Raw genomic sequence first — 27,912 nt, forward strand, 5'->3', positions numbered from 1 at the left:
GCTGATTTGTAGTTTGAACACGTGGCTCATTCAAGAAAAAAAAAAACAGAATAGGAGCGGATTTTTTCCTCCCCTTCTTCTTCTTCGTCGCTTCTTCTTCTTCTTCTTGGTTGCAGTCGACCCAGAGGCGGGTGCCTGCCTTCGCGGTTGTGTGACATTGTCCGTCTCTTCGGGGGAAGACACAAAGTAGTTTCTCCTCCTTTTTCCCCTTCCCTAGCCGGCCCGTCGTCGTTTGGAAGATTAATAATTAAGCGTTTATTTATTGCGCGGTGAAAGAGGCAGCGAGAGGCGAGGGAGCGCGAAGCTACTACGAGGCTGCCAGTTTAAATCTATCTGTCCACTCCGTAGTCTACTAACGGGGAATTCTTTTCCTTTTTTGTTTGTTTTGGAGCTACTCCAACGCATTCGGAACTATTAGGTGTTTTTTTTTTTTTTCTTTTTTCTTTTTTTTTTTTTTTTTGCATGTGTTGTTGTGAGTTGTGAAGATGAATAAGCTATACATTGGCAACGTGAGCGCCGAGGCCAGCGAGGAGGACTTCGAAACTATCTTTGAGACGTGGAACATTCCCCACAGTGGTCCCTTTTTGGTCAAAACTGGCTATGCCTTCGTGGACTGCCCCGACGAGAAGACTGCAATGAAGGCCATCGATGTTCTTTCAGGTGAGACGTTTGGAACGTCGGAAAAGTGTGTTTTAAAGGGGGCGTGTGGCACCCGTGATTCCATTTAAACATACGTACACTTCAAAGTATGTGTTTTTTTTTTTCCCCTTTCATACTCGTGTAATTCCATTCATTCATTTATTTAAATAATCCTGACTAGATTGTGTTCATGATTCGAACCTCGCTGCGGCCCGTTACACGGGTTCGGGTTAGAGGTCGTCGTCGTGTGTGTGTGTATGTGGGTTTTCTCGTGTTGCTCCTTTGCGAAACATTTCAAATGGTTTAAAAATGCTAAACTGATGTGAAAAAGTCTAGTAAATCTTCTCCTGTGGCCACAAGTCGCTCGTTGTGTCGTGTAGCCATTTTGCTCATGCTGACACACCAGGTGGTTTAATTGTGTTGCTCAAATGTAGGCCAACTATGAAGAGCACATACTAGCTTTTTTTGCTTCAGGGACGCTCGTTTAATGTTGTAAATGTCTGTGTTTTTCTTTGCCGTAAAGGGCGTGATATTTTATCGGAATATTTGTGAATTAAAACGTTTTCGTCGTTGCCACTCGCCATTGTACAACCATATGTGGCTATCTTGCTAGTATACTCACCGTGAATTTTTGTGGAATTTCTTGTGATAAAATGAAAAAGCAGAAATGATTTTCACAAGCAACGATTTAATGCGTGATTATTTATTTTTTTTATTTTTAAATAGGGAAAGTTGAACTCCATGGCAAACTTCTCGATGTGGAACACTCTGTGCCAAAACGTCAAAGGTAAGGGTTTCTCGTAAAGTGCTCCTTTTGCTGAAAGTTGGCTGATTATTATTTTTTAAAAGTGTGTTTTATATCGCCCCCTCCCCCCTAAATGTTGTGGGGGTCAATGAAAAGGGGCGTATGGCTTGTTGTAGCAACTCCCTCCTCTCCGCCGTGACTGTGGGGTGCTGCTTTTTAGGCTCAACCGTCAAATTTTTTGTTCTTTTCTTTTTTTGGATTGTTTAAAAATAACCTGTGCACACACGAGCAGGGCATCCCAAAAGCTCGTATTAAAAGTGGGGGAGCTTCACGAGTTAATGTTGTTCATGCATGCAGCACAGGCCTCATGGAGTCGTCCATTTGAAGGATCTGCTCCGTCACTACTGGCTTCCGCCCCTCTTCCTTTTTTTCTCCTTGCATGAGATGGACGCTAAAAGCAGAATGGGAAGCCCTAAAGTCACGCAAAACCTCTTGCACAACTGCACACACGTTTCCACCTCTTGTACGGCAGATGCAATTTAACCACGTTTGTGGTTTTTGCCGTAAAAACGCATATTTATGGGCTTCATGTGTTCGTATTTTGTATGGCTGGCGCACCCTCATCTTGTTTTTTTTTTTTTTTCATTTGAATGTGTTTCATGATTTCACGTCAGTGTGTAGTTGGTGTGTAACGTTTGGTCTGTTTGAATTATCTATGTTAAAATGCCTCAATCACGTTTGGGAACGTACTAAAAAATGAGGTTGTGCGTTTTGCCCCTAAAACTATTAGTAAATGTAATTTGAGTTTCTCCATCAGAACCCCAAGCCAACATTTTTTACGAAGTGGCCTAAAATTTGTTGGAATAATTAATCAATTATTCACAAAAAATGCTTGTGTCAATTGTATATGTATCAAGAGTGTGTGTGTTTATATAATAACAGTGTTGAGTTTCACTCACTTCCAAAAATCTTTACACTGTGAAATTAAACAAGTTTTAATGAGTCTAAATGGATGGTATAGGCAACACACACACACACGCACACACACACACACGCACACACACACACTGGGCCATTCTTTGCATTCTGCAAATATCAGCTGGGGGGAGGGATGGGAGGAGGGGGCTTGGCCAATCACCATGTCTTTAACCTTTGGACTCCTCAGGAAAAGGGAAGTGTTATGAACATTCAGAAAAGATTTGAGCATGTTTAAAAGTGTCCATTTTAGGGTTAATAAAGAACATGGGGTGTACTATATGGATTTGTTTAGTAATTAAATAAATACACTGCTTGTATTAATTCGTATAGTTATTGTGGTGAATATGACAAATTAGTTGTCTGAGCATTCGAGCATGTTTAAGTGTCCACTTTAGGGTTAATAAAGAACATTGGGTGTACTATATGGATTTGTTTAATAATTAAATAAATACACTGCTTGTATGAATTTGTATAGTTATTGTGGTGAATATGACAAATTAGTTGTCTGAGCATTCGAGCATGTTTAAGTGTCCACTTTAGGGTTAATAAAGAACATGGGGTGTACTACTATGGATTTGTTTAGTAATTCAATCAATAAATACACTCCTTGTATGAACTTGTATAGTTATTGTGGTGAATATGACAAATTGGTTTCTGGTAATGGCAAACTTTAGGAAAAAAATATAGAACTTTTTTGATCGGGAGAAAATGTGACAAAGAGTAACCTTAAAGTCTTGTGGGTTAACTAGATACAAATGCTATGAGCATCCCATTGTTGTTAAAAAAAAAAAAAAAAAAAGAAAAAAAAAAGTTACATATCGCAGGGTGCACGTATTGTAAATTATGCATTTTTGTCGTTGAAGAAATAAAGTAACTTTTGATTAGACTGTTTTTGCTGGAAAAATGTGTTCACCTACAAATTATATGGGTGAGTTGCAGTTACGTGCTTATTTTTAAATACGAGGGTTAGGGTTAGTACTTCCAGGGTCACGTTTGTGTCTGGGGGCGGTGGGGATAAAATGAAGCAGGCACATCCCAAAATCCCCACTGAGTCACATGTACAGGAAAAAAATGGCTTGGCTATACGAGGGTAGTGTTTACGTGTGTGTGTGTGTGTGTGCGAGACTGCTGTTAAAATCACTTTTGTTAATTTTATGATGATCCTCTCTTCATTTTGGTGCATGTGTATTACAGTTAAAATGAGAAACTGAATACTGTGTGAAGATGGTTCTTTGGTTTGAGATTTTAGGTCACAAGGTCACTGTGGGGCCCCACCTGCAAAAAAAAAAAATCAAGGGGGATATGAATGTGGCCCCTTGTTGCACTACAACTTCAACACTCTACCTATAGGCATAAGTCAACGTAGGCTTTGTATTTGTATTTCTCCGTGTTTTGTGAATGAGGTTCGGGGGCCGGCGAAGACCCAAATGTGCAACAGTCTTTGTCATTGAGTCACCATACTCGGAATGTTCTGAGCTACAAAGCGAGTCATCCCCGAACACAAGGCATTTTTCTTTTTGGGGTGATTCAGAACATTTAAAATGGGCCCTCGGAATAGTCCAGGCTGCAGAACCTGGCTAACGGGGAACTTAGTCAGTCAGAACCTGTACGTGTCTGGATGAACTTTGAGTAGTCACTCAATAATGTTGACTAGCACAACTGAGGTGGATGTCTAGTTCAGTCTTAATATTTTTGAAAAATATATAAACTGTATATATAATTTTCAAAGTTCTGCTGAACATTGGTACCTATTGGTTAACATGTACAAAACTAGTTTTATTGGGAAAAAGTAGATAAGGAACCCAACTCTCTCGGCCATCACATGACAAACCAACCTCAGTCATTCCTCCCTCCCACTTTTAGCCCAGCTCTACATGTTCCTGTCAGTGGACTTGTACGTGTCCATGGTAACAGGGCCCCACCCCCACCGAGTAGAGTGGGCCCTTGTTACCCTTGCCTGAAACAGGACTAGTTGCCCCCCCCCCCCCCTTACACCACCACACCCCGATCACCCATCCCCAAATCAAAGGCTGCATGGGGACCGGGGAATGTATAGAGAACCCAACCCCCACTCGGCTCTCTTAACACCACCCCACCCTCCTAACCCGGCCTGACTTCTTCTGTCTGTGGAGCTATAGGTCGGCCCTGGTGCATTTGCACATTTCACACGGTGTTCCCACCGCAATGCAGAGCATACAGAATGTGTGGGTAGTAGTAGGAGGAGGAGGTGGAAGAGGGTGGTGGGACGGACAGACGGATCAGCCAGGAATGGCACACACTTGGCCGGAAAGGGCTAGAATTCCTCTCGGAGGTTATCTGTCAATTTTCTTGGCAATTTTTAGAACCACCTCGGCCCATGTAACATCATAGTAAATTACATCTGATTTGTTTCCAGATTTTTTTTTTTTTTTTCTTTTAAAGTCCTCCACATTGCGTTCACACACGGCCGCCTCATGTACGTTACAGCCCTTCAGGTTTGTCAACTGGCGGCGAACTTTGCCTCGACGTGCCATTTTCTATAGAACCTCCTCCAGCAGGCAAACACTCCAAAGCCTCCACGCATTGCTACTTTTTCGTGCTCTCTTAATTGTGCCGCCCAACGCGTTTAATGACTAACGTGACTTTAGAACACGTCAGCACTGTTTGTTCCGCTCATCTTCGCTGGATGAACAAGTGCACGGATTTCATTATTCCCCTTTCCAGTTTGGAACCAGTCTTCCCTTTTATCCTCCCCGACACAACAGTTGGGTGATCCTGGAAAAGTGAGAGTCACTCAAGGGGACATCAGTGATTACTTTTGTTTAGAACACTTTTGGCAATCCTTTAAAAAGTATAGACAAGAGTTTGATCAAGTACATCCCAGGAGAAAGAAACTAGTTTAATACACTGAAAAGACGGCATTTCATTTTTCCAATGTTTAATAGTGGAGGAAAATGTCAATTAAAGCCACTTTTTCCTGAACGTAAGCGAAATAGCATTTTTAAAATGCACCTATTTTAGCCAATCAAAGTTGAGGATCTTAGCTTGTCACACATTGGTGACTCATTGTACTGTAGTACGTGTGGCTATTAAAGAAACTAGCTTTAATAGACCTAGGAAGTGAAGCGGGGTTCATAAGAGTCAGACGGGTAAAGGAGAAAGACTGCGACATATTAAAGTTTACAGAAACTATTAAGAGTGTGCACCTATTCTCCTAGCTACTTTTCACCTGTTACGAGTGTACCAGCGTTTATGTGGTGTCATGTGCATGGCATGTCCTGACGCCACATTTGTCACACAATAGCTGTATATGTAAGCGGTGTCCTTTTTTCTTTTTAATTTTTATTTTAAATAAACTTTTTTTTTTTCATTATCAGAGGTATAAGAAATGGCCAATTATTAAACTTTGTGCAACCTGTATTTTACATGGTCATTTATACTTGGTGTTCTCCATTTCTTTAAATCTGTTGTTTTATTGTTTTGGCTTTTCCAATTGAATTGTCCATTTGTTCTAATGTCACTGACGGCGATAGGCAGCCAATCCACTTGAACTGGGAGGGCTGGCAGCGAATAATCGCTGCCATGTACAAATAACTGCCAACCTCTCCAGGTAAAATGGATTGGACGTCTATCGCTGACAATAGCACTTAAGTACGGTATAATCATTTACTGCCAGTTTTCCCAGATCAAACATCCATACACAGACATAACATCTCTTCTTCTCTCCCCAGAAGCTGCAAGTTGCAGATCAGGAACATCCCGCCTGACATGCGGTGGGAGGTGAGTTAGACTCAAACTTGTCTCATTTCTCATTTTGCCTCCTTTTTTTTTTTTGTTTGTTTGAAGATGGGGTCAATGTAGCACATGCTTTATTGGTTTACACATGGATTCAGCTCAGGCCATGCAGTGGGCCAACTGTGGTTGGAACAAATGATTTGACATTATGACGTGACAATTTGGAGAGGTGGATTTTTAATGCACTACAAATTTGAAGAAGCAATGGAGAATTTAAAAAAAATCATGTCGTTAGTTCTTGAAGCGGATTGGTGCATACTTTTGTTGGTGTATTGAATCTGTGTGTTTGTTTAGCTAATCCACTTCTTGGTTTCCTTAAACACAGCTAGTGTACGTGTGTACAGTAGAGCTGGGTAATCTGGCCACATTTTATTGTCCCTCACATTGTTCAATCTAGATTGTTTTTGCATTTTTTTTTAAAACCAGATTTTTGTATTATTTTTTTTAACTGGTAGCTTTAAAGAATGTGCAATAAAAATATAAGACAAGAGCAAAGTTTAGCATTTTATTCACTTATTAACATGAAATTGATACTGAAAACTTTCTCTTGCAAACTACACTTGTGATGTTTAATATTTGAACCAGTACCCTGAAAAATGCTAAGGCAAGAATAAACAGTATTTATATATGGCGAAAAACACAGACAAGACTGAAAAAGCAGTTTCTGCTCTTGCACTCTTTAAAAGAAACTGCTGTATTTTAAGCCAAAACAACTGTTGTTTGATAGAACAATGTCTATATGCTGCCATAGCAGATTCATGTCGCATTAAGCCCCCAAACTATTTTTAATATGTCCGTTTTACCCTGGAAACCCCCGTTTACAGACGTCGCGCAACAGCTTTTGTTTCAACCCAGCCATAAAACGAAGGTAATTAATGATATTATTCAAAATGTCAGTCATTTTTTTGCTTAGAATCATTAATTGATGTCTATTATTTCGTTAAAAAAAAAACAAATTTAAAATATGCAAGTAAATAATTTTTTTAACTTTTAAACAAATTACATCACAATGAAAAAATAGTGTCTGTAAAAAAGTCAGATATCTACCTCATAACTATCGCTTAATTGTATTTTTTTTCTTACTGTCGCATTTTGTCCGATATGTTAGATGACAAATAATCGATCCAAACAAAGAAAATTTGAAAAAGAGCGATTAAAAGTATAAATAAATGAAAAATAAAATCTCGACCACTCCTTGATGTCTGCGATTTTCTGCATCACGACCCTTTTTATATTGCCATGTTTCACCCATAAAATCCCCCCAAAATCCAGCAGTGGCCATTCACAGCTGTCTTGACACTCAGTGATACATGCTACATGGAGTTTTTGGATCGAAAAGACGTACGCGATATCTCTTTAAAGTCATGGCGTCTGTAATTCTGCTCTCACCTCCAGATAGGTTTTGCTGTTTATTTATTTATTTATTTATTTTAAATGCCTTCCTGTTCAAAATTTTTCTTCCCCCAGAAAATTTAGATTTTAAGTTTTCCAATAATGTATCACACATGCATATCGGACAATTTTGAAATTTGGCCAAATTGGGGGTCTCAGAGCGGAACTTCAAGTCACCTGAGTGTTTTCTGCCATATTTATATATATATAAAAAAATATATATACATATATAATGCATAAAAATAACTCTCAGTAAGAGGCAGCCCCTTTAGGGATAATAAAGACACCCTTAAGACTTTTTCAATTAACATTTATTATTTCTTTGAAATGGGCATCTTTTTTTAATAACTAGTAATTGACAGTAACATATTGACATGCAAAGTCAATTATAAATCAAATAAGTGAAGGAAAAATATCTTAACATCGAAATTTGTAAAAAAAAAAAAAAAAAAAGCTTGAGTATGTGCGCATATTAGCCACTGGGAGGCAGTGCTTCGCGGAGAAGCATTGGCGATGTTTCATTAGTGGAAGAAGTAGTAGTTATGACAGAATGCGTTATCTTTCTAAGTCGATGGATGATGTAACTTGTTTTTGGGGCATGTAAAAAGAGCATCTAAATATAAGTTTGTATTCTTGTCTGTGAAAAGAAATGAGGTCGCGCTTGTATGGTTCGAGAGTTAAGGCAAATCAATGCTAATTTTTATTGGCGCTTGATCGGCGTGTTCCAATTTATAGTATATTAGAATTAAGATACTGGGTGCATTCAGAAAATATTATCTATTATAATGCTCAGAATGTTTAATTTTCCTACGAGTTTGGTGTTAGTTTACTTCAACTGGAGTGCGATTAATGTCTTTAAACTGTCACATTACTCTTTTTGAGGGACTTTTTTTAAAATCTTCCATGTTATGTTTGATAAAATACGAAACGGCTGATCAGAGAGGGAACTAAAAAAATTTATCAATCTCGATTTTAAAATCGCCCAGCCTTGGTGTACGGCTGAACAGGCACAGAAAAAATCTGCAGATCGAATATTGTCTATGATTAATGAGAAATTCATAATGGCAATGCAAAAGCTGTTTTTCGTAAATTTGTTACTACGTACTTTCTAAATTCATGAATGGCTTTAATGTTGTTTTTTTTTTTTTTTTTAAAACATCCACAGCTAGAGGTTGTGTGTGTATCTTTGTGAGTGTGTTTGAGACGGTCTGCTTGGGAGTGTGTGCACAAGTGAGGGGAAAAAAAGGGGGAAAAAAACTATTTTAAGATACAATGTTTCAAAACAATAACAGTGCTGTATATGAACTACTTAAGTCCTTTCATGGTTAAGTCGTTTAGAGCTGCGCAAAATTAAAGGGTGCAAGTGTTTTGGTACATTGCGTCCTTTACCAGTACTAGAGGATTTTAAAAATGACACAAAAATGTGCTATACTGTTATTACCAAGCAACAGCCGACATGCTCTCTAGGATTGGCAAAAGAAAGTGTTTTAACCCTTTGCAGGGCACTTGCTGAACTGATTTGCTGCAGATGAGTGCTAGACGTTCAATCCATTTTAACTGTTCCGTTCATTCGCCCCTCCCCTCAGTCAAAATGGATGGACGTCTAACACAGCCAATGGCACTGAAACATGAGCATTCATAGCTAGTCCTCAGTCTAATGAATTGGACGACTGTTATTGTCAATGGTAGGCAGTTAAAAAAAAAATCATAATGTTAATGCTATTGGGTGCCATAAGCAGTGTGTATTTTTTTTTTTTTTTTTAATGCTTTTGTAAACATTTTTTTTTTTTTTAATTGCGTGTATTAATCGGGAGAAAAAAAAGATGAATAGAAATAAATTGAAATTGAGACCTGGTGTCCACGCAGCTGGAAATCATATTTAGGCGATGTAGGCCATGCTAAATGTTAATATTGTGGCCTATATGACCGAAAATGTGAAGTCTACATACTTATGCCGTTTAGTTTATATGACTAAAAATAGTCACTTGCCCTATAAAGGATTTAAAGAAAACCGATCTCCAATAAACTTAACACGACTGTGTAAACAGTGCTTCCACCATGTTGGATTTGAAATTGGTAATTTCTCAAAATGTGGAGAGAATTGAGCAACAGTGTGCGAGCGGTAGAAATGTTTGATTTATATTCCATGCTGTGTCCACTAAAAAGACCCCATCAATATACTTGCCATACCTACATGAAGGGATACGGTAAATCTGCAAGTCGGAGCTTTAAATAGTAATAGTAAAGGAAACTTGTGTGTGTGGCTAGTTTCTTGCTGCTTTTGTATAAAAATTGTCCCAATTACGGTCTACAAGATGTTAGCTTGTGACGGCGTGGGCTCGGATTATTGTTCCGTTTGGGGAAAGAATAATTGTTTCCTCAATGACACATTTGTTCATATGTGATGTGAGGATTTTACTGTTTTCAGGCTTGGTCAGTTTAATTTTAAAAAAATTTAATCAAACATGGGCTTGCGTTGCCTCCACATGTCCCTTCAACTGTAGCTCCTCCACACATGTTGCCTGCATTCAGCCCAGGGAGCTGGTTGCCTTCTCCAAAGGTGACGAGGAGGTCTCCCTCTCCCTCGGGAGGTTGGGGGAGGGAGATCGCGGGGGGAAAAATAGGCTAATCTGGGATCTTTTGATGCCAAGGCCTCATACAGTATGTATCTTATCAGGTATCTAAGACAATGGGCCGTGGTACTCGCAGCTCCTCGGCGTGAGAGCGCCAGCGAGAATAGTGGCGTGTTCACAAGCCGTAGCGGGTGGGTGGGCCCGGACCATTTCCTTCCCATCCATGTGCTCTGATTCACAGAATGTGTAGCATGAGTTGGCCACCCTCCCCCACCCCACCTTCTTCCTGCTGGAATGCACCCCACCCTTTTCCTGAATGGCCTGGATTCCCATTGGCTGGCCCCCGCCGAAGGACGGAAGGCTCAGCCAGCCGGTGCGTGGCGCCGCATTTTGTCGGAGGAGCGGCCAATGACTGGGATTTGACACTGCGGGGGAGGCGGGAGCCCGCCTGGTTGGTGGCTTGCCTCAGGGGTGTGTGTGTGCGTGGAAGAGGGGGGGCCGTCTTGTTGGCTAGAAAGTGGGGTTGAGCTCTTCGGGGGTGTGGCCTCGGGTTCAACCGAGCATGGTCAAAGGTCTCGGCGCCGCTTAGATCCGACGCTCCCCCTCTCGCCCTCGGTTGGCCAAATCGATAAATTCAAATCCTCCGGGCTCCAGGTGGCCAACTCGACACGTCGCTTCGCGTTGGAAATTTTCGGAGGAAGGAGCTCACCTTTTTTTTCCCAGTTTCCCTACCACCCAAATGACTAAAATGCTTTTCAGTTAGCCAGTTTGTTGGACAAATTCATGCATTTACCATATGTAACATAAGTCACTTGCAGTTTCTTATGAGATGTGCTGTTTTAAGTGTTTGCCTTTTTCTAAAAATTCAGCCAATGCTGATGTAGAAGTCTTTTCTAGCACTTTTACCTTCTTGTGTTACACAAAGGGTCTCAACAAGCCTTGAATCTACAATTGATGAAGTGACTTAAGAAGGCATTGAATTTTGTTGGGTAGCTCTTAAATTGTGCTGCATTGTGTGGCTTACAGTCCTTCGGCGTATGAGATTTTTGGACAAATGAATAAAATAGCATCTGAAAATACACATGGGGATTTTTCTTTGGATGGAATTTTCTTTCTGCTGATGCAAATAAATGCATTTTCTCCCATTCTAGGAGTTTGTATTTTTCAGCCCAGGGTGCTATTAAAATCCTTGGACAGTGTGCCTTACAATCCCGTACCTTATATACGAATTCTGGTTGCTTTTAATGACCTTGAACCTATTTTGTTGGAGAATAACTGTATTGTATTCCTCTAGAAAAGTGCTCAAGATGCACATCAGTCTTTCGTCAGACCCATAAAACTTATAAATCAATTATTTCCATTTTTAAATGGTACAAATGCAATACATAGATACATTAATTCCCTTTCTAATAAGGTGCACCTTGTGTATGAAAATGAACGCGCTCATTGATGGTGCCCCTTATAGCCTGAAAAATATGGTACTTTTTTTTCCCCTTGTGAGGTTAGCTGTAAAATTTGTCCCAAATTGGCATTAAATTATCTTCTTAGTGGTTTTCAATGGCTCTAAAAAGTCTAAACTTGCACTTGTTGTCACAATTAGCGTAAAAAAACGTCTTAGATTTTACACAGTGTACTGTTAAAACACTAGAAGCAACTACAGTGAAAATGTTGTTCAATTAAAAAAAAAGATAGGGTCGCCATCAGCTCGTTTGAATGGGATTCGAACAGTAATACTTAACCATGACATTTTTTGGTTTTATCCAGTTTACAAGTAAAATTCATCAATCAAATGTATTTTTTCCCCCCCGTAAATGTAATATGTATGCAACTCATTAGCAGGTATTCACCTCCCGCCCTTCAAATGTAAAGGACATCAATCTCCCTAATCATGATTTTGCGTTCCCTGTTTTCTTTAGGTTTTAGATGGCGTGCTGGCCCAGTACGGTGCTGTAGAATGCTGTGAACAAGGTAGGCACACCTCTGGTCTTTAGCAGCACCTTTTTGATTGTAGATTATGCATGCGCAATGTGTAAAACCTCCGACTGTATCAGTTTATAAATAGAAATTGAGTTGTGTGTGAGAGTGCTAAACGGTCAATGATGACGATTGAATGTCTCTGCTGTGTACTCCTTCAGTCAACACTGACACAGAGACTGCAGTTGTCAATGTTCGATATGCCGCCAAGGACCAAGCCAGGCAGTGAGTATACGTTCATACACGCAGTCACTTCACAATGTCTCTTCCACGTAGAAATGATTATTTGGCATTAATAGGCAAGGCCATTTCATTTGTAATGGTAGAAAAACTAACACTATGGAGGTAAATGGGGTTAAATTTGGCATTGAGTGCCCCCTAGTGTACATAAATTTCACGTGTTTGGCAATGAGTTCAGCTATGTTTTGGGTAATTGTTGCTGTAAATGAGTATTCCATTTGTGAGCATCAGTCTGAGTCAAGGTTGGTCAACATGCACAGCTTTAGAGTAGTGCTGGACAATTATATGATGATTTGATGATCAGAAAAAAATGTAGGTCTTCTAGCATTTCGGTCAAGTCGTGAGCTAATTTCCTCAAACGCGGTGGAAATGTGTGTGACAGCCAATCTGAGTTGAGCTTTTCCCACTGACAAATTGAAAAAAATTGTGTAAAATTGTTGAGCAAAGCGCTCATCTGGGGACAGCTGCGACTTGGAAATATCCTCCAAAATTAACTATCGTAAAGGAATGTGGCGGAAATGTGCGCGAAAACAGCCAATCGGAATAAACCTTTTGTCTAATATTTTTCATATGCTCAGAAAAAAGTGTCAAAACTTTCAATCTAAAATGATATTTTTTTCCAAACCTTAGAAGGCACTTATTTAACTCGTTGACTGCCATTTACGGTGGCCAATCCAATTTTGACTTGGAGGGGCGAAACATTTTTTTCATCTGTGCCTTTCAGTCAAAATGGATCGGACGTATATCGCCATCCATGGCATGCAATGAGTTAAATACAGTGGTACCTCGACATACGATCACTTGGACACACGATTTTTTCGACATCCGACGTAAAATTTGACTCGCCATTTGTTTCTACACCCGACGACATGCTCTAAATACGACGATTTATGACAGCACCACAGTTTTTGTTTTCCTGCAAGATGGACGCATGGCAGATTTTCTTGTGAGAGAAATCAACATGGGTTCCAACAATGTTGGCGCAGGTGGTGAAAAAAGGTGATGCTTACCGTTACCATTGAGATGAAGATGGATATGATCGAAAAATATGAGCGTAGGGTGTGCATCAGTGATATGGCTAGCTCAACAATACAGCCGTAGACTGTCTATGACGGTCCTCCTCCATTCGCCAGTCTTTACAAGTTAAGGTGGCAATTATTATTGTGGTAACATCGCCAAAGAAATCGCCAGCTTCTTCAGGTTTCTAGTCATTAATTCTATTAACTTGTGCCTATTGGCACCCGCAGCAAGTAAAGTGAAACTAATAAGGCTCACTATATCAAGTCAGCCACGCGATGCGTTTAGGTACACCACGCAAACACATTCGCCACATTAGAACCCGGTTTGTTACGTCACTACAGGTGTTATTATTATTTTATTCTTATTCCGATCTTTATTCATAATGTATTTGTTTTACTCTTTGTAATTGATATTTGCAATAGTAACATCTAGAGCTGAAACGAGTACTCGAGCAACTCGAGTAACTCGAGTTTAAAAACTGATCCGAGTAATTTTATTCACCTCGAGTAATCGTTTATTTTGACAGCTCTAAGCATCACGTTTTGCTCGGACTACTTTTAATGCGGGACAACGCGCTGTCACGTGCGGAGAGGAAGAAGGAAAAAAAAAAAACTTACTGCAGCTGACAGCCGCCACAAACGACGCCGACGTTGCCAAATACTAGCCCGCACGATGCTACGTTGGTAACAGCTAGCGTCTGATGCGTCTCATAAAGATCACATGTATGTTGAGCTAGATGGGCAATGACAGACTCGGCCGCGTCTGGGCAGCGTTATTAAACAGCCGCCATCTTAAAGCAGTACAGCGCTAAGCGCTAGTAAAGAGCGCTAAGCGCTAATAAATAAGATTAACGTACTGTCGCTACTAGCTCACATAAAGTTAGCCCTGCGGAGGGCTAGGTTTCAATTAATTATGACCACTGTCGATGCGTGGCTAACGTGTCTTACATACAGGCTTTAACATAACATAGCATTGTGGAGTGATGAGGGTGTAAAATAAAAACTTTATCATGCTAACTATCAATTTTAGCTCAGTAGTCATTGCTGGATAAAACACCAAGTAGCACTGGTCCCTAATGTGCTCCAGTACAGCCTGTATCATACATTTATTTTGAACACTGCAAAAACTCAAAATCCTATCAGGACTTACAGTTTAGACTAACTTAAAACTTAACTAGAACTTGAAAATGGCTTGACAGTTGACACAAAGAGAAATTCAATTGAAACACGTGGGAAAAAATCCTAACTTTTAAGTGATGTGTGTTATCAAGCGTAACGGCATTTTTAGGTTATATATATATATATATATATATATTTTTTTTTTTTTTTTTAAATAAGATCTAAAAGTTTTTTTGAGTGAAAGCAGTGAATTAGTCTTTTTTTTTTTTTTAATTCTAGCTACATCTGAGATGCAATTGTTGGCTGTTTTCAACAATATACATCGAAAATAAAGACATTGATTGACTGAAAATGGTTCAAGATTAGATGAAATGTCTTGTTTTCTCATGTATATTTATAATTGCTCTTCACCTAAAAATATATTTGTTTTATCCGATTACTCGATTAATCGATAGAATTTTCAGTCGATTACTCGATTACTAAAATATTCGATAGCTGCAGCCCTAGTAACATCAATATTTATTGAGAATTTAGAAGTTTTCGGTTTGGAACGAAATAATAGTTATGTATTCTTATGGGAAAATCCTGCTCGACGTACGACCATTTTGACTTACAAAGACTGTCCTGGAACGAAGTAACTTTGTACGTAGAGGTACCACTGTACTATGGAGAAGGGGACTGTTACTTGGGATGTAACCAGTGTGTATTTGCTTTTTGAATTTAGTTTGCATCAATATTGTATTAAAAACAATATACAAAATGCAACAATGATTAGTAATTAATATACACAGTATACGTAATTGTTTAAATTACCAAAAACTGTCACTGACTGTATAAAGGGTTGAAGGTGTAAAGTGCCAAATTTTGAATAGCTATCCACTGTAGTGACTACTATCCCTGAAAGAGTTAAATTTTCAGTAAAGAATATTTTAAAATAACCATAATTTAAAATACATCCGTTAATTTTCGGACTATAAGCCGCTACTTTTTCCTTCCTTTTGAATCTTGCGGCTTGTTGTCCAGTGCGGCTTATTTGTTTATTCACTTGGGTTAATATGTAACACTTTATTTGACAGTGGCGTCATAAGACTGTCAAAAGACCGTCATAATTATGACATGGCACTATCAGTGGCATTACTGAATGCTTGTGATGGATGTCATCAAGTGTCAATTTGCCGGATAACACTAAATAGCATCTGTTATAAGCATTCATTAATGTTCATGACAATGTCATGTCATAATTATGATTGAGTCTTATGGCGCTACTGTCATATAAAGTGTTACCATATCCCATAACTAGCAATTAATGAAACTGGAATAGTGTCCGAAGAAATAATTAGAACAGAACATGAATTTTATAGTCATTTACGTAGTGCTGCACTGCATGCTAGGAGGCATGTTGGACAACAACAGTGTTGACTTCAAGCTTCATGGTTGTTCATTTGGTCTTATGACAGTCATGTGATGCAGCTGTCAAATATACCTGTTAATATCTGTAAATATCCCATAATACAGTGAGGACAGCTGCGGTTTATAGTCCAGTGCGGCTTATCTATGAACAAATGCCATTTTCGTGTCAAATTTGGTGGGTGGTGACTTACGGTCAGGTGCGCCTTATAGCCCAAACATTACGGTAATTAAAAAAAAGATCGAATTGATATCGGGGGTTGCCACATGACGTGACCGTCCCTGACAGTGACCTGTGTTTGGTAGGGCTATCGAGAAGCTCAACGGCTCCATGATGGAGAACTGCGCTTTGAAGGTGTCTTACATCCCAGACGAGAACGCTGCCCCGGAAGGTCCTCCGGCAGGAGGTCGCCGTGGCTTCAACGCCCGCGGACCGCCGCGGTCCGGCTCGCCGAGCCTCGGCGCCCGACCCAAAGTTCAGTCTGACATCCCCTTGCGCATGCTCGTCCCCACGCAGTTCGTCGGGGCCATCATCGGCAAGGAAGGCGCCACCATCCGGAATGTCACGAAACAGACCCACTCAAAGTCAGTAGTGAGAAGAGAAATCGCTTTTGAATGTGCCGGGATTTCATCGCTTTAAATCCGCCAATTTAGGATAGACATTCATCGGAAAGAGAACGCAGGTGCTGCAGAGAAGCCCATCACCATTCACTCCACAGCTGAAGGTTGTTCGAACGCCTGCAGAACTCTAATGGAGATCATGCAGAAGGAAGCACTTGACACAAAATTGTGAGTTTTAAAGCCTCGTAAGAAAGTGGAAAAATCAAACATTTGAGCTGGTTTAGAAGTCACATGTTTGTCTTGCAGTACTGAGGAGATCCCACTGAAAGTTCTAGTACATAACACCTTTGTAGGAAGATTAATTGGTAAGGAAGGACGAAACCTGAAGAAAATCGAACAGGATACGGGGACCAAAATCACAATCTCGCCGTAAGATCTCAACTCATTCAGTGCCACGCCGCCAATCTGTAATCTTCTGACACTGCTCGTTCTGTCCAGTCTACAGGACTTGACCATATATAACCCAGAGCGCACCATCACAGTGAAGGGCTCCATCGAGGCCTGCTCGAGAGCAGAAGAGGAAGTGATGAAGAAGATCAGAGAGTCGTACGAGAGTGACATGGCTGCCATGAATGTCAGTACTCCTTATTTTTGTTGAACAATTCTCGCAGTCGGCGTGATGTCACGGTGACGTCATCTCACATAGCAATGTGTCGCCATTTTGAGATGGGGGCACGCACAGGTAAACATCTGTGGACAATAGTCTTCTGAAATTCATACATTTCATCTGTGTTTTGCGTCTTTTTTTCATAAAAACGTCTTATTATCACGGGTCACTGCTGACAGACGCGAAGAGACGATACAAGTTAAAATTAGCATGTATTGGCCTGCAAATCTGCCCATACAAAGTCGTAGCTGATAGCTGGATAAACAATCCAAAGGAATTGCCTGCAGTGGAGTTCGGAAACATCTACAACTACCTCATAAAGTCACCCAGTAAGTTGACCTTTATCAATTATGTGGAATATGTACTGGTAGTATATACGGAGTGATTATTTCTGCTGTACCCCTAACCGGTAATAAGCCTCCAAGCGTTGTATAGCCGCGAACCGTGGTAGTACAACTAAATGGGGTGTCACGAGGCAAGAATGCAGCGCATTAGTCACGTCACTGCAAAATAACCAATTCCCACCAGGCCAATAATATACCGATTGACCAATCAGAGCAGTTCACGGCAAAAAAATAACGCTTTGCGAGTTGTCTGTTACGGTAATAATAACCACTGCCTAGTCTATTGAATCCTAGCAGCTAATTGGGGCAAAAAAATCGATTAAAGTTTACTCACCAGTAATGTCGGCTGCAAACGTAAATGTGCCTGGATTTAGGTTCCCACTGGCGAGAATGGTCCACGCAGTGGCAGACTTGGCAATTTTGGGGCCTAAGGCGAACATATCCAGGGGCCCTCTCCGTGGGTAAGGGGTTAAAAAGGTGAGAAGGGTGTGGAGGAAATATGTTCCGGTACACTAGTGCTGTCCTAAATGACAAATTTTCTCCTGATTAGTCAGTTGACTAGTTTTACGATTAGTCGAACATTCTAATAATTTTCTTTTTTTTTTTTACTAATTTAGCAATGAAATTTTTGTTGACGCTTATTCACAAAACTATTTTGGAACACTTAAATTCTTAAAGTACAAATAATCATGTAAAAATAATCACAAATAAACAATGAGGTTAAATGCTGACATTTACTACAGCAAAAGAATGGAAAGTAAACAGATTCAGAACACTGACTTTGCCTTTCCAACATTTTTCAAAACCATTCATAAAAAAAAAAATTCTAGCATTATTATTATAGTATACTACTATACATAATAGTAAATAATTAATTGCCAATCATATTTGTCGTGTCATTTGAAAGCTATTCTTAGTGTAGAATCTGTATTCTGTAGTATTTACACAACATATTATATTCTGAAGTATGTGGGATTAACTCCAGAAATCGTTATTTGACGAACATAACGTGCTTTTATTTTGAAATGTTCACTGGAGGTACGTTCGATTTAATTTTTTTTTGTTAGCAAATGCTGTTAACCAGCTGTTGAGTGTTATTGTATGACTGATTGGAACTGTACTGCAATTTTTTTTTACCACAGGGTGTGCTGTCGTGTATTTTATGTTCGGTGTGAAGAAGAAAGTTAAGAGACCTTAGAGGCCTGTTCTCAACTTCTCCCTCACTGCACTTTGGCTCTCATGGAAAGAACGTTCGCTCATGTGTTCGAAATGAACGATAGCCGACGTGCAAAGTAGCAAGTGAGCTGTAAAAATGGCGAGCTTAGTGGCTTGAGAAAGAGTGGGAGAGCTAAGTGAATCTTAACGAACAGCTAAGCGATGCTAAACGGAGCTAAGCGAAACTAAACGGCGCTAAATGAAGCTAAGCGTCTACTCAGTCCGTCGTCGTGGAGCAGTCCATTGTAGTGCGTGTGGGGGGGGGGAGGCGAGATAATATAAATGCAGCATTAAAATGGTTTTCTTTTTTGTTTTGTTTGGTATGCTGATATAATTATACATGACGAATAGTTGGGGGTGCTGCTGGCTCCGGTGGCCCAAGCCCTTGCTCGTTGGGGCATGGGCATCTGGTTGGGGGCCCCCAATAGGGGGCCTAGGGCGATCGCCTACTTTGCCTGAATAGTAGATCCGCCTATGGGTCCACTGAACAGTCTTCTTTTACCGTTCGATTGCTTTCAGCCATTTGCTTGTCCTTTTCTTCTCACGAGGAAGAATGAAGAACTTCAAATGCGGCTCCGAACTCTTGTGTTACAACCCGCAACACAACTTTTAGTCAACTTGACGGAAAAATAGACCGCAAAGAAGACGAAAGTTCAATGAGTTTGTACTACAATGCATGACAGGTTGTGACTTGTTTTTTGCCCCCATTTCAATATGGCGACACTTTGTTGTGGCTGGTGACGTCATTAATGCCCGGATGGCCGACTGCGAAAAATGTCTAGGTATTTTGGTACACTAAACATTTTGTTTCTCCACAGCTCCAGTCCAACCTGATTCCAGGCTTGAACTTGAACGCTCTAGGTTTGTTTCCCAGTGGCACACCTGGCATGGGTCCATCCATGTCCCACGTACCACCTCCGGGAGCTGGCTGCTCTGGATTCGGAGTAAGTGACAATCTGTTAAATAGACTTTAAAGTGCGTGTCGGTTGAGTCAGTCAGCGGCAGTTCGTAGGTCCGCAGCATTGCCGTTTCACGTGTCTTTCTTCCTGTAGTGCAGTCCTTACGGGGGCGAGGGTCCATTTTGGGCTTCTATGATGTCGGCGGGCAGCCAGCCCCTCGCTGTAAGTCACCTGTCCCAATGAGCTTTGCACGGCTTGCTCGCTGCGGGATGACTTGGCAGGGCGGCTTGCGTCTAACAAGGTCTCGAGTTGCCCCTCGACCTCATCCAAGTGCGATCTTTAACCCGCCGACGTAGCGTTACGTGTCGGAGATAAGGAAGAGTTCCTTGACGTGAAGCAGTCGAAGCGAGTTGATGGCCCTGAGTTTCCGTATTGATTGGTGTATTGGTCTGAATCCAAAATCAATAATGTTTGAGTTTGTGATTGACTTGAGCGCTGGGGAAAGCTGGTTGCGTCTTTTGAGTGGGAGCAAGTGATGTGCTGTGGCATTTTGCATGAGAGCATCTGCTATGTCCACATTCAAAGCCTTCAGGTTTTATCCACAGTATGACTTTGACGGGCTCCTCATTATTGAATGTAGATTTAAAATAATTTTTAATTGAATTGCTGGTCATTTTGACATTTATTGCCAATATTTACCATCTGTGAATCATTTGGTCAACCTTCAATTTCAAGTAAAAAACAAAATTAGCCCCAAATGTTAGCTGTTAGCATTTCTCATTTCATGTAATGAAATTAAATCACCCAAAATGGCGCGGGGAAAAATGCTAAGAGGTCATATTTCTAGCTAATTTCGTTTATTTGAAATTGCACGGATGATAGATGGAGTTAGTTAATTCCAGTGTTTTTATTCCCGTTATTCTTGCCAAGACTGAAAGTGACTTTAAATGTTGTGTTACAGCGCCACCTGTTGCTTTTATCATATGCTGAACAGTTTGTTCATCCATTTTCGCATTAACTAACAGTGTTTGATAAGCCTTTTAAACTCATTTGCCAGCACTCATAGCGATAGATGTCCAATCCATTTGAACTGGGAGGGCTAGCTGTGATTGAACAACTGTTTATTCGATGCTAGCCCTCTCAGCTCAAATGGATTGGACGTCTATTGCCGTCAGTGGCAATGAAACAGTGTGATTAACTGCCAAAGCCCCAGTCAGCTATAAAATGAACTGACAGGACTTTTGAGTGACTGTATCCTGGCTCATTTAGCCGTAATATGTTCCCCTTCTCCAGGGACATCCGGAGTCTGAAACGGTCCACCTGTTCATCCCCGCGCTTGCCGTGGGAGCCATCATCGGAAAACAGGGTCAACACATCAAGCAGCTGTCACATTTTGCCGGAGCTTCAATCAAAGTGAGTCGAAAGACGATCTTAAATAGTCAAGCGTTTTGGTGGAAACATGTAAAAGAAGTGACTGTCTTTTAGATTGCTCCCGCAGAAGGAATGGATCCCAAACAGAGGATGGTCATAATTGTCGGACCACCAGAGGCTCAGTTTAAGGTGTTGTACCCTAGCAAAAAAAAAAAAACACTTAAAACCTTAGTCCAAAGGTTAATTACTGTTTCCCTCTTCTGCGACAGGCGCAATGTCGCATCTTTGGCAAGCTGAAAGAGGAGAACTTCTTTGGACCTAAGGAGGAGGTAAAGCTGGAGGCTCACATCAAGGTCCCCTCATTCGCCGCTGGACGGGTCATCGGAAAGGGTGGAAAGACGGTAGATTAAAAGCGTGCATTTGATTGAATGCCCATAAGACTGGTTCCTAAAAGTTTGGTTTTAATGCTTGCAGGTAAACGAGTTACAGAACCTGACATGCGCTGAAGTGGTGGTGCCCCGGGACCAAACTCCTGATGAGAATGAGCAGGTCATCGTCAAGATCAGTGGACACTTTTTTGCATGCCAGGTATGCCTCCTTACTAAAAATGTTAAGTAATTTTTTGGGTCGGAGGAAAAAAGATCTTTTGTCCAGAAAATGGTTGAAGTTGATTTTTATTTTTTATTTTTTGAGGAAATTTCCTGGAAAAATCGCCGTTCGTTCATAAAACTTTTGACTTTTTTTGTTCAATAATGATGAACATTTTGGCTAAATATTTTGTGGCCGAAAAAAATCTCAACACAATTTTTAAAATGTTATTTTGTATTAACCAATAGTATTAAAGTACACTATCTGTACCCACTGATTACTGATCAGATTTTCCAAAATCATATACAGTGGTTCCTCGACACACTATCTTTTCGACATCAGAGGTAAAAATTGACTCGCCATTTGTTTCTACATCCTACGACATGCTCATAATACGACGATCTATGACAGCGCCGCAGTTTCTTTTTCCCCGCAAGACTGACGCACGGCAGATTTTCTTGTGAGAGAAGTCAACATGGGTTCCAACAATGCTAGTGCAGGTGGTGGAAAAAAGGAAAAAGGTGACGCTTACCTTTGAATTGAAGATGGAAATTACAGAAAAATGAGCGTGGGCTGCGCATCCATGAACTGGCTCAATAATAAGGCCGTAGACTATGATCTCAGCGGTCCTCCTCCGTTCGCCAGTCTTTGTAAGGTGACAAATATTAATGTGGTAACATCGCCAGCTTCGTCAGGTTTCTAATAATTTATTCCATCAATTACTGCAACACAACACGCCTACTGTCTCCTGCAGCAGCTGAACAAAGTAAAAAGTCCCATCTCTTAAAATGCGTTCGGGTACACCATGCAAACACATTTGCCACATTAGAACCCGATTCGTTACATTATTAACATTTTTTTTATATAATTAGTTTTGCTCTGTGTAATGGCAAACCGCACGAATACTATTTTTGGATCGCAAAGCTGCGTGACGTCACCATCGTAAACCGGAAGGGGGTCAACATAGAAGCGCGCTCGCATACAACCAATGCTAGTACTGCTTGTATTCTGCCAGTAATCTTTCAAAAAAGAACATGCCGAGTACAAACTGCAGCTATTGAACTTGTTAAAAAAAAAAAAAAAAAAAAAAACGATTCTAAAGAATGTTTTTTTTGGCTCACTCATTAACCTAATTAATTCATATGCTAAACCAGGGGTGCTCATTATGTTCATCATGATCGACCAGTGCATCGCACCGCTAGTGTGGGTAGCTCGCAGCATCCATTTTTTTTTTTTTTTTTTTTTTAATGTACCTGGTTAATTATGATTGTTTTGTGCATGTTGTGTTGGCAACATATGAGGTTATGCAGCACTCGTCTCTCTCAAAGCAGCTTCTTGCTCACGTGTTCCTGGATTCCTCACACTTTAATTAACGTTAACAGTAGAAAACACAAATAGGACACTTCTCTCTAAGCTGCTTTCTACTCGAGTTTTGCATGTTAGCAAATTCACACAGTTTAATGTTATGCTAACTCTGATGCAGGTCGGACTTCCAATAGCAAAATTTATGATGTGTTCCCCACCTCCACTACATTGACGTCTTTTTACATTACTTACAGTGGCTGCTGCTGGGCGAAAAAAAAACCTTCCAATGTCCCTCCTTTTCAAGGGGGGCGGACAAGGCGGCATGTATTTCTGTCGGGGTGTGTTTGCGTGTGTGTGTCGTTGGTGGGTCAAGTCATCAGCTAATCAAACCTGCGTTTTTCGGGGGGGTGGACTGACGCATTCAGCAAGTGAAAAGGGGTAAATGTAAGTTTGAACATAAAGAAAATAATTCACTAAATAATGGTAGGGTTAATTCTCTCCCTACAACATATTGGAAGACAAATCTAAATTATCTGTGTAACTGAACTCATTATATAATACATATTAGGTTGCTTAAAGGTTGGTGGGGACAATTTGAGCATCCTGAAAAGTTGCTAGTGTTATGTCACTACCGTCCCCATGCAAATCTACGCCCTTGCAAACAACATACAAACAAAAAGTTCCAATTTTGAAGGATTGATGGAAATAAAATAGAAAATATGATAACAACCAAATTTTGTGTAATTATAAAATAGAAACTAGGGTTGTTCCGATCATGTTTTTTTGCTCCTGATCGTTTTAGTTTGGGTATCTGCCGATCCCGATATTTCCCGATCCAATTGCTTTTTTTTGCTCCCGATTCAATTCCAATCATTCCCGATAATTTTTCCCAATCATATACATTTTGGCAAAGCATTAAGAAAAAAATGAATAAAACTCGGACGTATACATTCAGCATACAGTACATAAGTACTGTATTTGTTTATTATGACAATAAATCCTCAAGATGGCATTTACATTATTAACATTCTTTCTGTAAGAGGGATCCACGGATAGCAAGACTTGTAATTCTTAAAGGACAAATGTGACTTTGTATATTGTGACTAAATATTGCCATCTAGTGGATTTTTGAGCTTTCAGTAAATGATAATTCAGCCATTTAACTTCTGCTCAAATGCATGATGGGAAGTGCAACCATGACTGTGCGTAATGGTACCAATTGATATATCTTCTCAGCATTGGGAAATAAAATAGGGTGTTAAGAAAAAGATCAACTACTACCTTTCTTCCCCACATTGCTTCTCACGATATTTCTGATTGTTGAGAGAGTGATTGTAAGGCTTTAGCCAATTAAAAAAAGGCTTCAAAGGCTGCCAAAATTCTCTCTACTCATTTTACGTTGCATTTTAGTTCTATGTATACGCAATATGGTGCCATTATAGATCGAATGCGACAATGCGTGAGTGGGTAGTGCAGCGCATGCGTTAATTGCGTTAAATATTTTAATGTTGTTACCGCTGTTGACGCGATAAATTTGACAGCCCCATTTTAAGCCAAAACTAAAGACTCTGGATGAGTGCAAGACATTTTGTCTGTAACGTTAAATACAATTAGAAAATGATTTAATTTAAAATATGTATATTAAAAAAGGCATGTCCGATATTTTTTTGCCAATTCCGATACTTTGAAAATGACGTGATCGGGACATCTCTAATAGAAACATACAATATTTGCAAGTTTGATATACCCCTGTTACAGAGGTACCACTGTAATACATTACGTTAACCTTTTTTAAAAAGTTTAATTAAACAAATTTTTTTTTTTTGGTCCTCAGCTGGCCCAAAGGAAGATTCAGGAGATCCTGGCTCAGGTGCGAAGACAGCAACAGCCCAAGCCTGCGCCGGGATCACAGCCCCCCCTGCCCCGCAGGAAGTAGATTCCGGCGTGCCCCGGAGGAAACGGTGACTGAAGCTGCCCGACTCACGACGACGGTTGGCCGGACGGATGCGGCGGAGTCCAGGGGTCGGACGACGAGGTGTTACGAACGCTCATCTCAGGGGTTCCGGGTTCTTCGAAGCCTACCAAAACATCCAAACCCCTCCGTGTCTCACCTGAACGTTCAAGTGGGGCAAAGAGCCCCCCCAACAAACGCCCCCTTTTTACTACTACTCCTCCTCTTCCCACTCCTCTTCTCTCAACCTCCACCAACCTCACCTCTGCATCAGTGTAGGAATGTATCGGAGGGCTCCCATCGACGTCACCTTGCCCTCACGCGTACGCACCCCTCGACCGCTCTCCTCCTCCTCACCCCAAGGGCGTGTCTTTTTTTTTTTTTTTTTTTTTTCCCTCTCTCCCCCCCTTCCCCCATTTTTATTGTTAAATAACTTTTGCAACACAAAGAAGAAACGAGGATCCCCCTCCTATCGCCGCTTCGGTGTGATCCTTCAAACCCGACAAAGATGTTTTGGTTGACTTCAGATTTGGTTGATACTTTTCAGTGTTTAATTGGTTGATGAAGCTTTCTCCTGAGTTTTTCTGTAGAAAGGAAAAAAAAAGGCATTGCTCTCACGGTCCTGGTGGGACCGCCAGAGATTTATTTGGGGGGAGAGTTGGCTCCAATTGGTAGGGCCACGTTTAAGGGGAAAGATTGTTTGAGGCCAGGACCCACGACGGGGTGGATTATTAACTGGGTGTCCTGCCCGTTTAATGAAAGTGGCATTTTATAAATTCGGATGCATTTTATAGATAGTCCTAAATAAATAGATGAATTCTATATATATAAATATATACATACAGACATAAACACACACCACACATATGTATATCTATATATATATTTAGAGGTGAGGGCAGCGCCGTGACCGACACTTTGGGGAAATGGTGCTGAAATGCTGCTGCCCGGGAAAACCAATTTAATATGCATTTTACTTAACTACCTCAGGATCTAGTACCTCAGAAGAGAGAGAGAAAAAATGATTATAACTATATAAGAAAAAAAATGTTCCTTTTTTTTTTTTATTTTGCTTTTGTGGTATTTTGTATACTTTATAAAGCTGATAGTCTTTGAACATTTTTATTTTTTTAAGAAAATTTAAAATTTCGGTCGGCTGCCAACTGACCCTTGCCTTCAACTCTAGTGCTTTATGGTGGCATTGTACATGTGTGTGAGTGACTAAAGATGACCCTGTACATAAACGTCTATTTGTACATAACAGCCCCAGAGCCAGAGTTGGCACGCCTCAGCTGGCGGCTGACGACACGAGTATCCAGAGAGAAATCGCCTCAGTTTTTCCCCGGAAGGTCCAACCATCTCTTTTGAAGAAAATGACAAAACACCTAACGCGAATCAATGCCAACTGTACATGATTTTTACAGCAATGCCATTTAGTTTTGGGATTGACTTGATCGGGAATGGTACTTTAATTTGTCCATCCAATATGATTCCTTTCTGTGGTCCGGGTTTGTTAGAGCAAGGGTGGACTCTAACGCTTCTAATGCCCCCCCTAAACCCCCGCAAAATCCAACCCACCCACCCGCCTCCATCTTTTACATCCAGGCCCCGAACCGACCATCATAGCGAGCTCGCGTCTCCGTTTATCGTCAATCGCTGCATGGTGAGGGTAGGGGGAGTCGCACTGATGGATGCGTTTTTCTTTCTTTAGTTGCTATAGCGAAATCATAATTTGATCTGTGACCCACGAGTGTAACCTTGTTATTTTAGTGACACCGACTGACTTTGGAGGGATAAGGAAAGCGTAAAGAAATACAAAAAAATACCTGACTAGAAAAATTGATTTCATTTTTTTGGTCTTCATGCCGAATGTAAATATGTTGATTGTGGTAGAAGTTGAGTGTATCCATGCTTCCACAGTAGAACGCCGTCTACCTCAGCTAAAGGGGGCGCGGCGGGGGGGCGGTCGGCGTGCCGCTGCTGTTGCCCCTCCCCGCCCCCACTGAGCGCCAGCGCGCACTATACCTCAGCCCACCCACCCCTTCCAGAACACACGAGCGCGCCATGCTAGCATCACGCTTTACTGAGTGGCACAAGTGATACTTAAATGACCCCCTCCACCCACGCCCCCTCTTTTCTCGGCAGTTTATTTTGATCTACCTCTTTAGACAAGTATTTGAAGTAGAGGCATTCTATTTGTTAGAATTTAACCCCTCTCCTCTTGCTCTCTTCCCCACATATGAATGAAAACGTCAAATAAAAATCATGTACTCTTTAGAATTGAGAAAATTTATCAAAAGTGATCAAAAAAAATATTTTCAGTATTTATATGTACTCTTTTTGGCTTAATTGAACTCCTCCGACCATCACCATGTCTTTCTGCTTTTTTTGGTGGTGTGGCTTCCTTGTATTTGAACTTTATGCTTGTTTTTTTTTTTTTGTGGAAAGAAAAGGTCAAATCACCTGTTTTGATTTAGCTTTCAATAGTTGGTTGATATAAAATACTACAGTTTTTTTTTTTTTTTTTTTTCTTTTAAGGGCCTGCCTTTTTCCCTCGAATTTGTAAGACTGCAAAAATAGATACAAGTCCTGTCTTGTTTCCCTTTTGTCTTTCACAAATGCTACTCAATTGCTGATTTGTTTTTTCTTGGTAGCTATTTACTTCTGTTAGCATTTCTTGGCTGTGTAACATTCTCTAATGGGACTGATATCAGGGATCGGGGTTTCCCCCCTCCTTTTATTTGGGAAAGTGATCTAACTACAGCATGAAATTCCCTTCTCCCCCATCTGCAAACATGCTTGTGCCCCTTCACCTCCCCCTCACACAGTTCCACTTGTCAAATGCCTCTGAATAAAGGACAAAAAAAATAATTGGTTTACCTGGTGTCTTCTGTTGGTGTGATGCTGAGTTTATGAATTATAGTTATGGCGGAAAACACAGACAAGACTGAAAAAGCAGTTTCTGCTCTTGCACTCTTTAAACTATTTTAAGTCAAAAGAACTGTTGTGTTTGATAGAACAATAAATCTATATGCTGCCATAGCAGATTCATGGCGCATTAAACCCCCGACCTATTTTTAATTTGTCCCTTTTACCCTGGAAACCCCCGTTTACAGGCGTCGCGCAACCGCTTTTGTTTCAACCCAGCGAT

General features: G+C 40.6%; 1 protein-coding gene across 1 annotated transcript; it reads left to right on the forward strand.

Annotated features, from left to right (window-relative positions):
* igf2bp3 (insulin-like growth factor 2 mRNA binding protein 3) lies at positions 1-27,615 on the forward strand. The gene is made up of 15 exons (XM_057828776.1): positions 1-660; positions 1,366-1,426; positions 6,073-6,121; positions 12,018-12,069; positions 12,237-12,300; positions 16,167-16,445; positions 16,515-16,649; positions 16,728-16,850; positions 16,920-17,055; positions 19,466-19,591; positions 20,840-20,959; positions 21,032-21,106; positions 21,187-21,318; positions 21,392-21,505; positions 24,645-27,615. The coding sequence occupies exons 1-15, from the start codon at positions 486-488 to the stop codon at positions 24,744-24,746; spliced, it is 1,743 nt and encodes a 580-aa protein (XP_057684759.1). The 5' UTR covers positions 1-485; the 3' UTR covers positions 24,747-27,615.
* The last annotated feature ends 297 nt before the right edge of the window (positions 27,616-27,912 follow it).

The sequence above is a fragment of the Corythoichthys intestinalis genome, chromosome 22, assembly GCF_030265065.1.
Source record: "Corythoichthys intestinalis isolate RoL2023-P3 chromosome 22, ASM3026506v1, whole genome shotgun sequence".
Lineage (NCBI taxonomy): Eukaryota > Metazoa > Chordata > Actinopteri > Syngnathiformes > Syngnathidae > Corythoichthys > Corythoichthys intestinalis.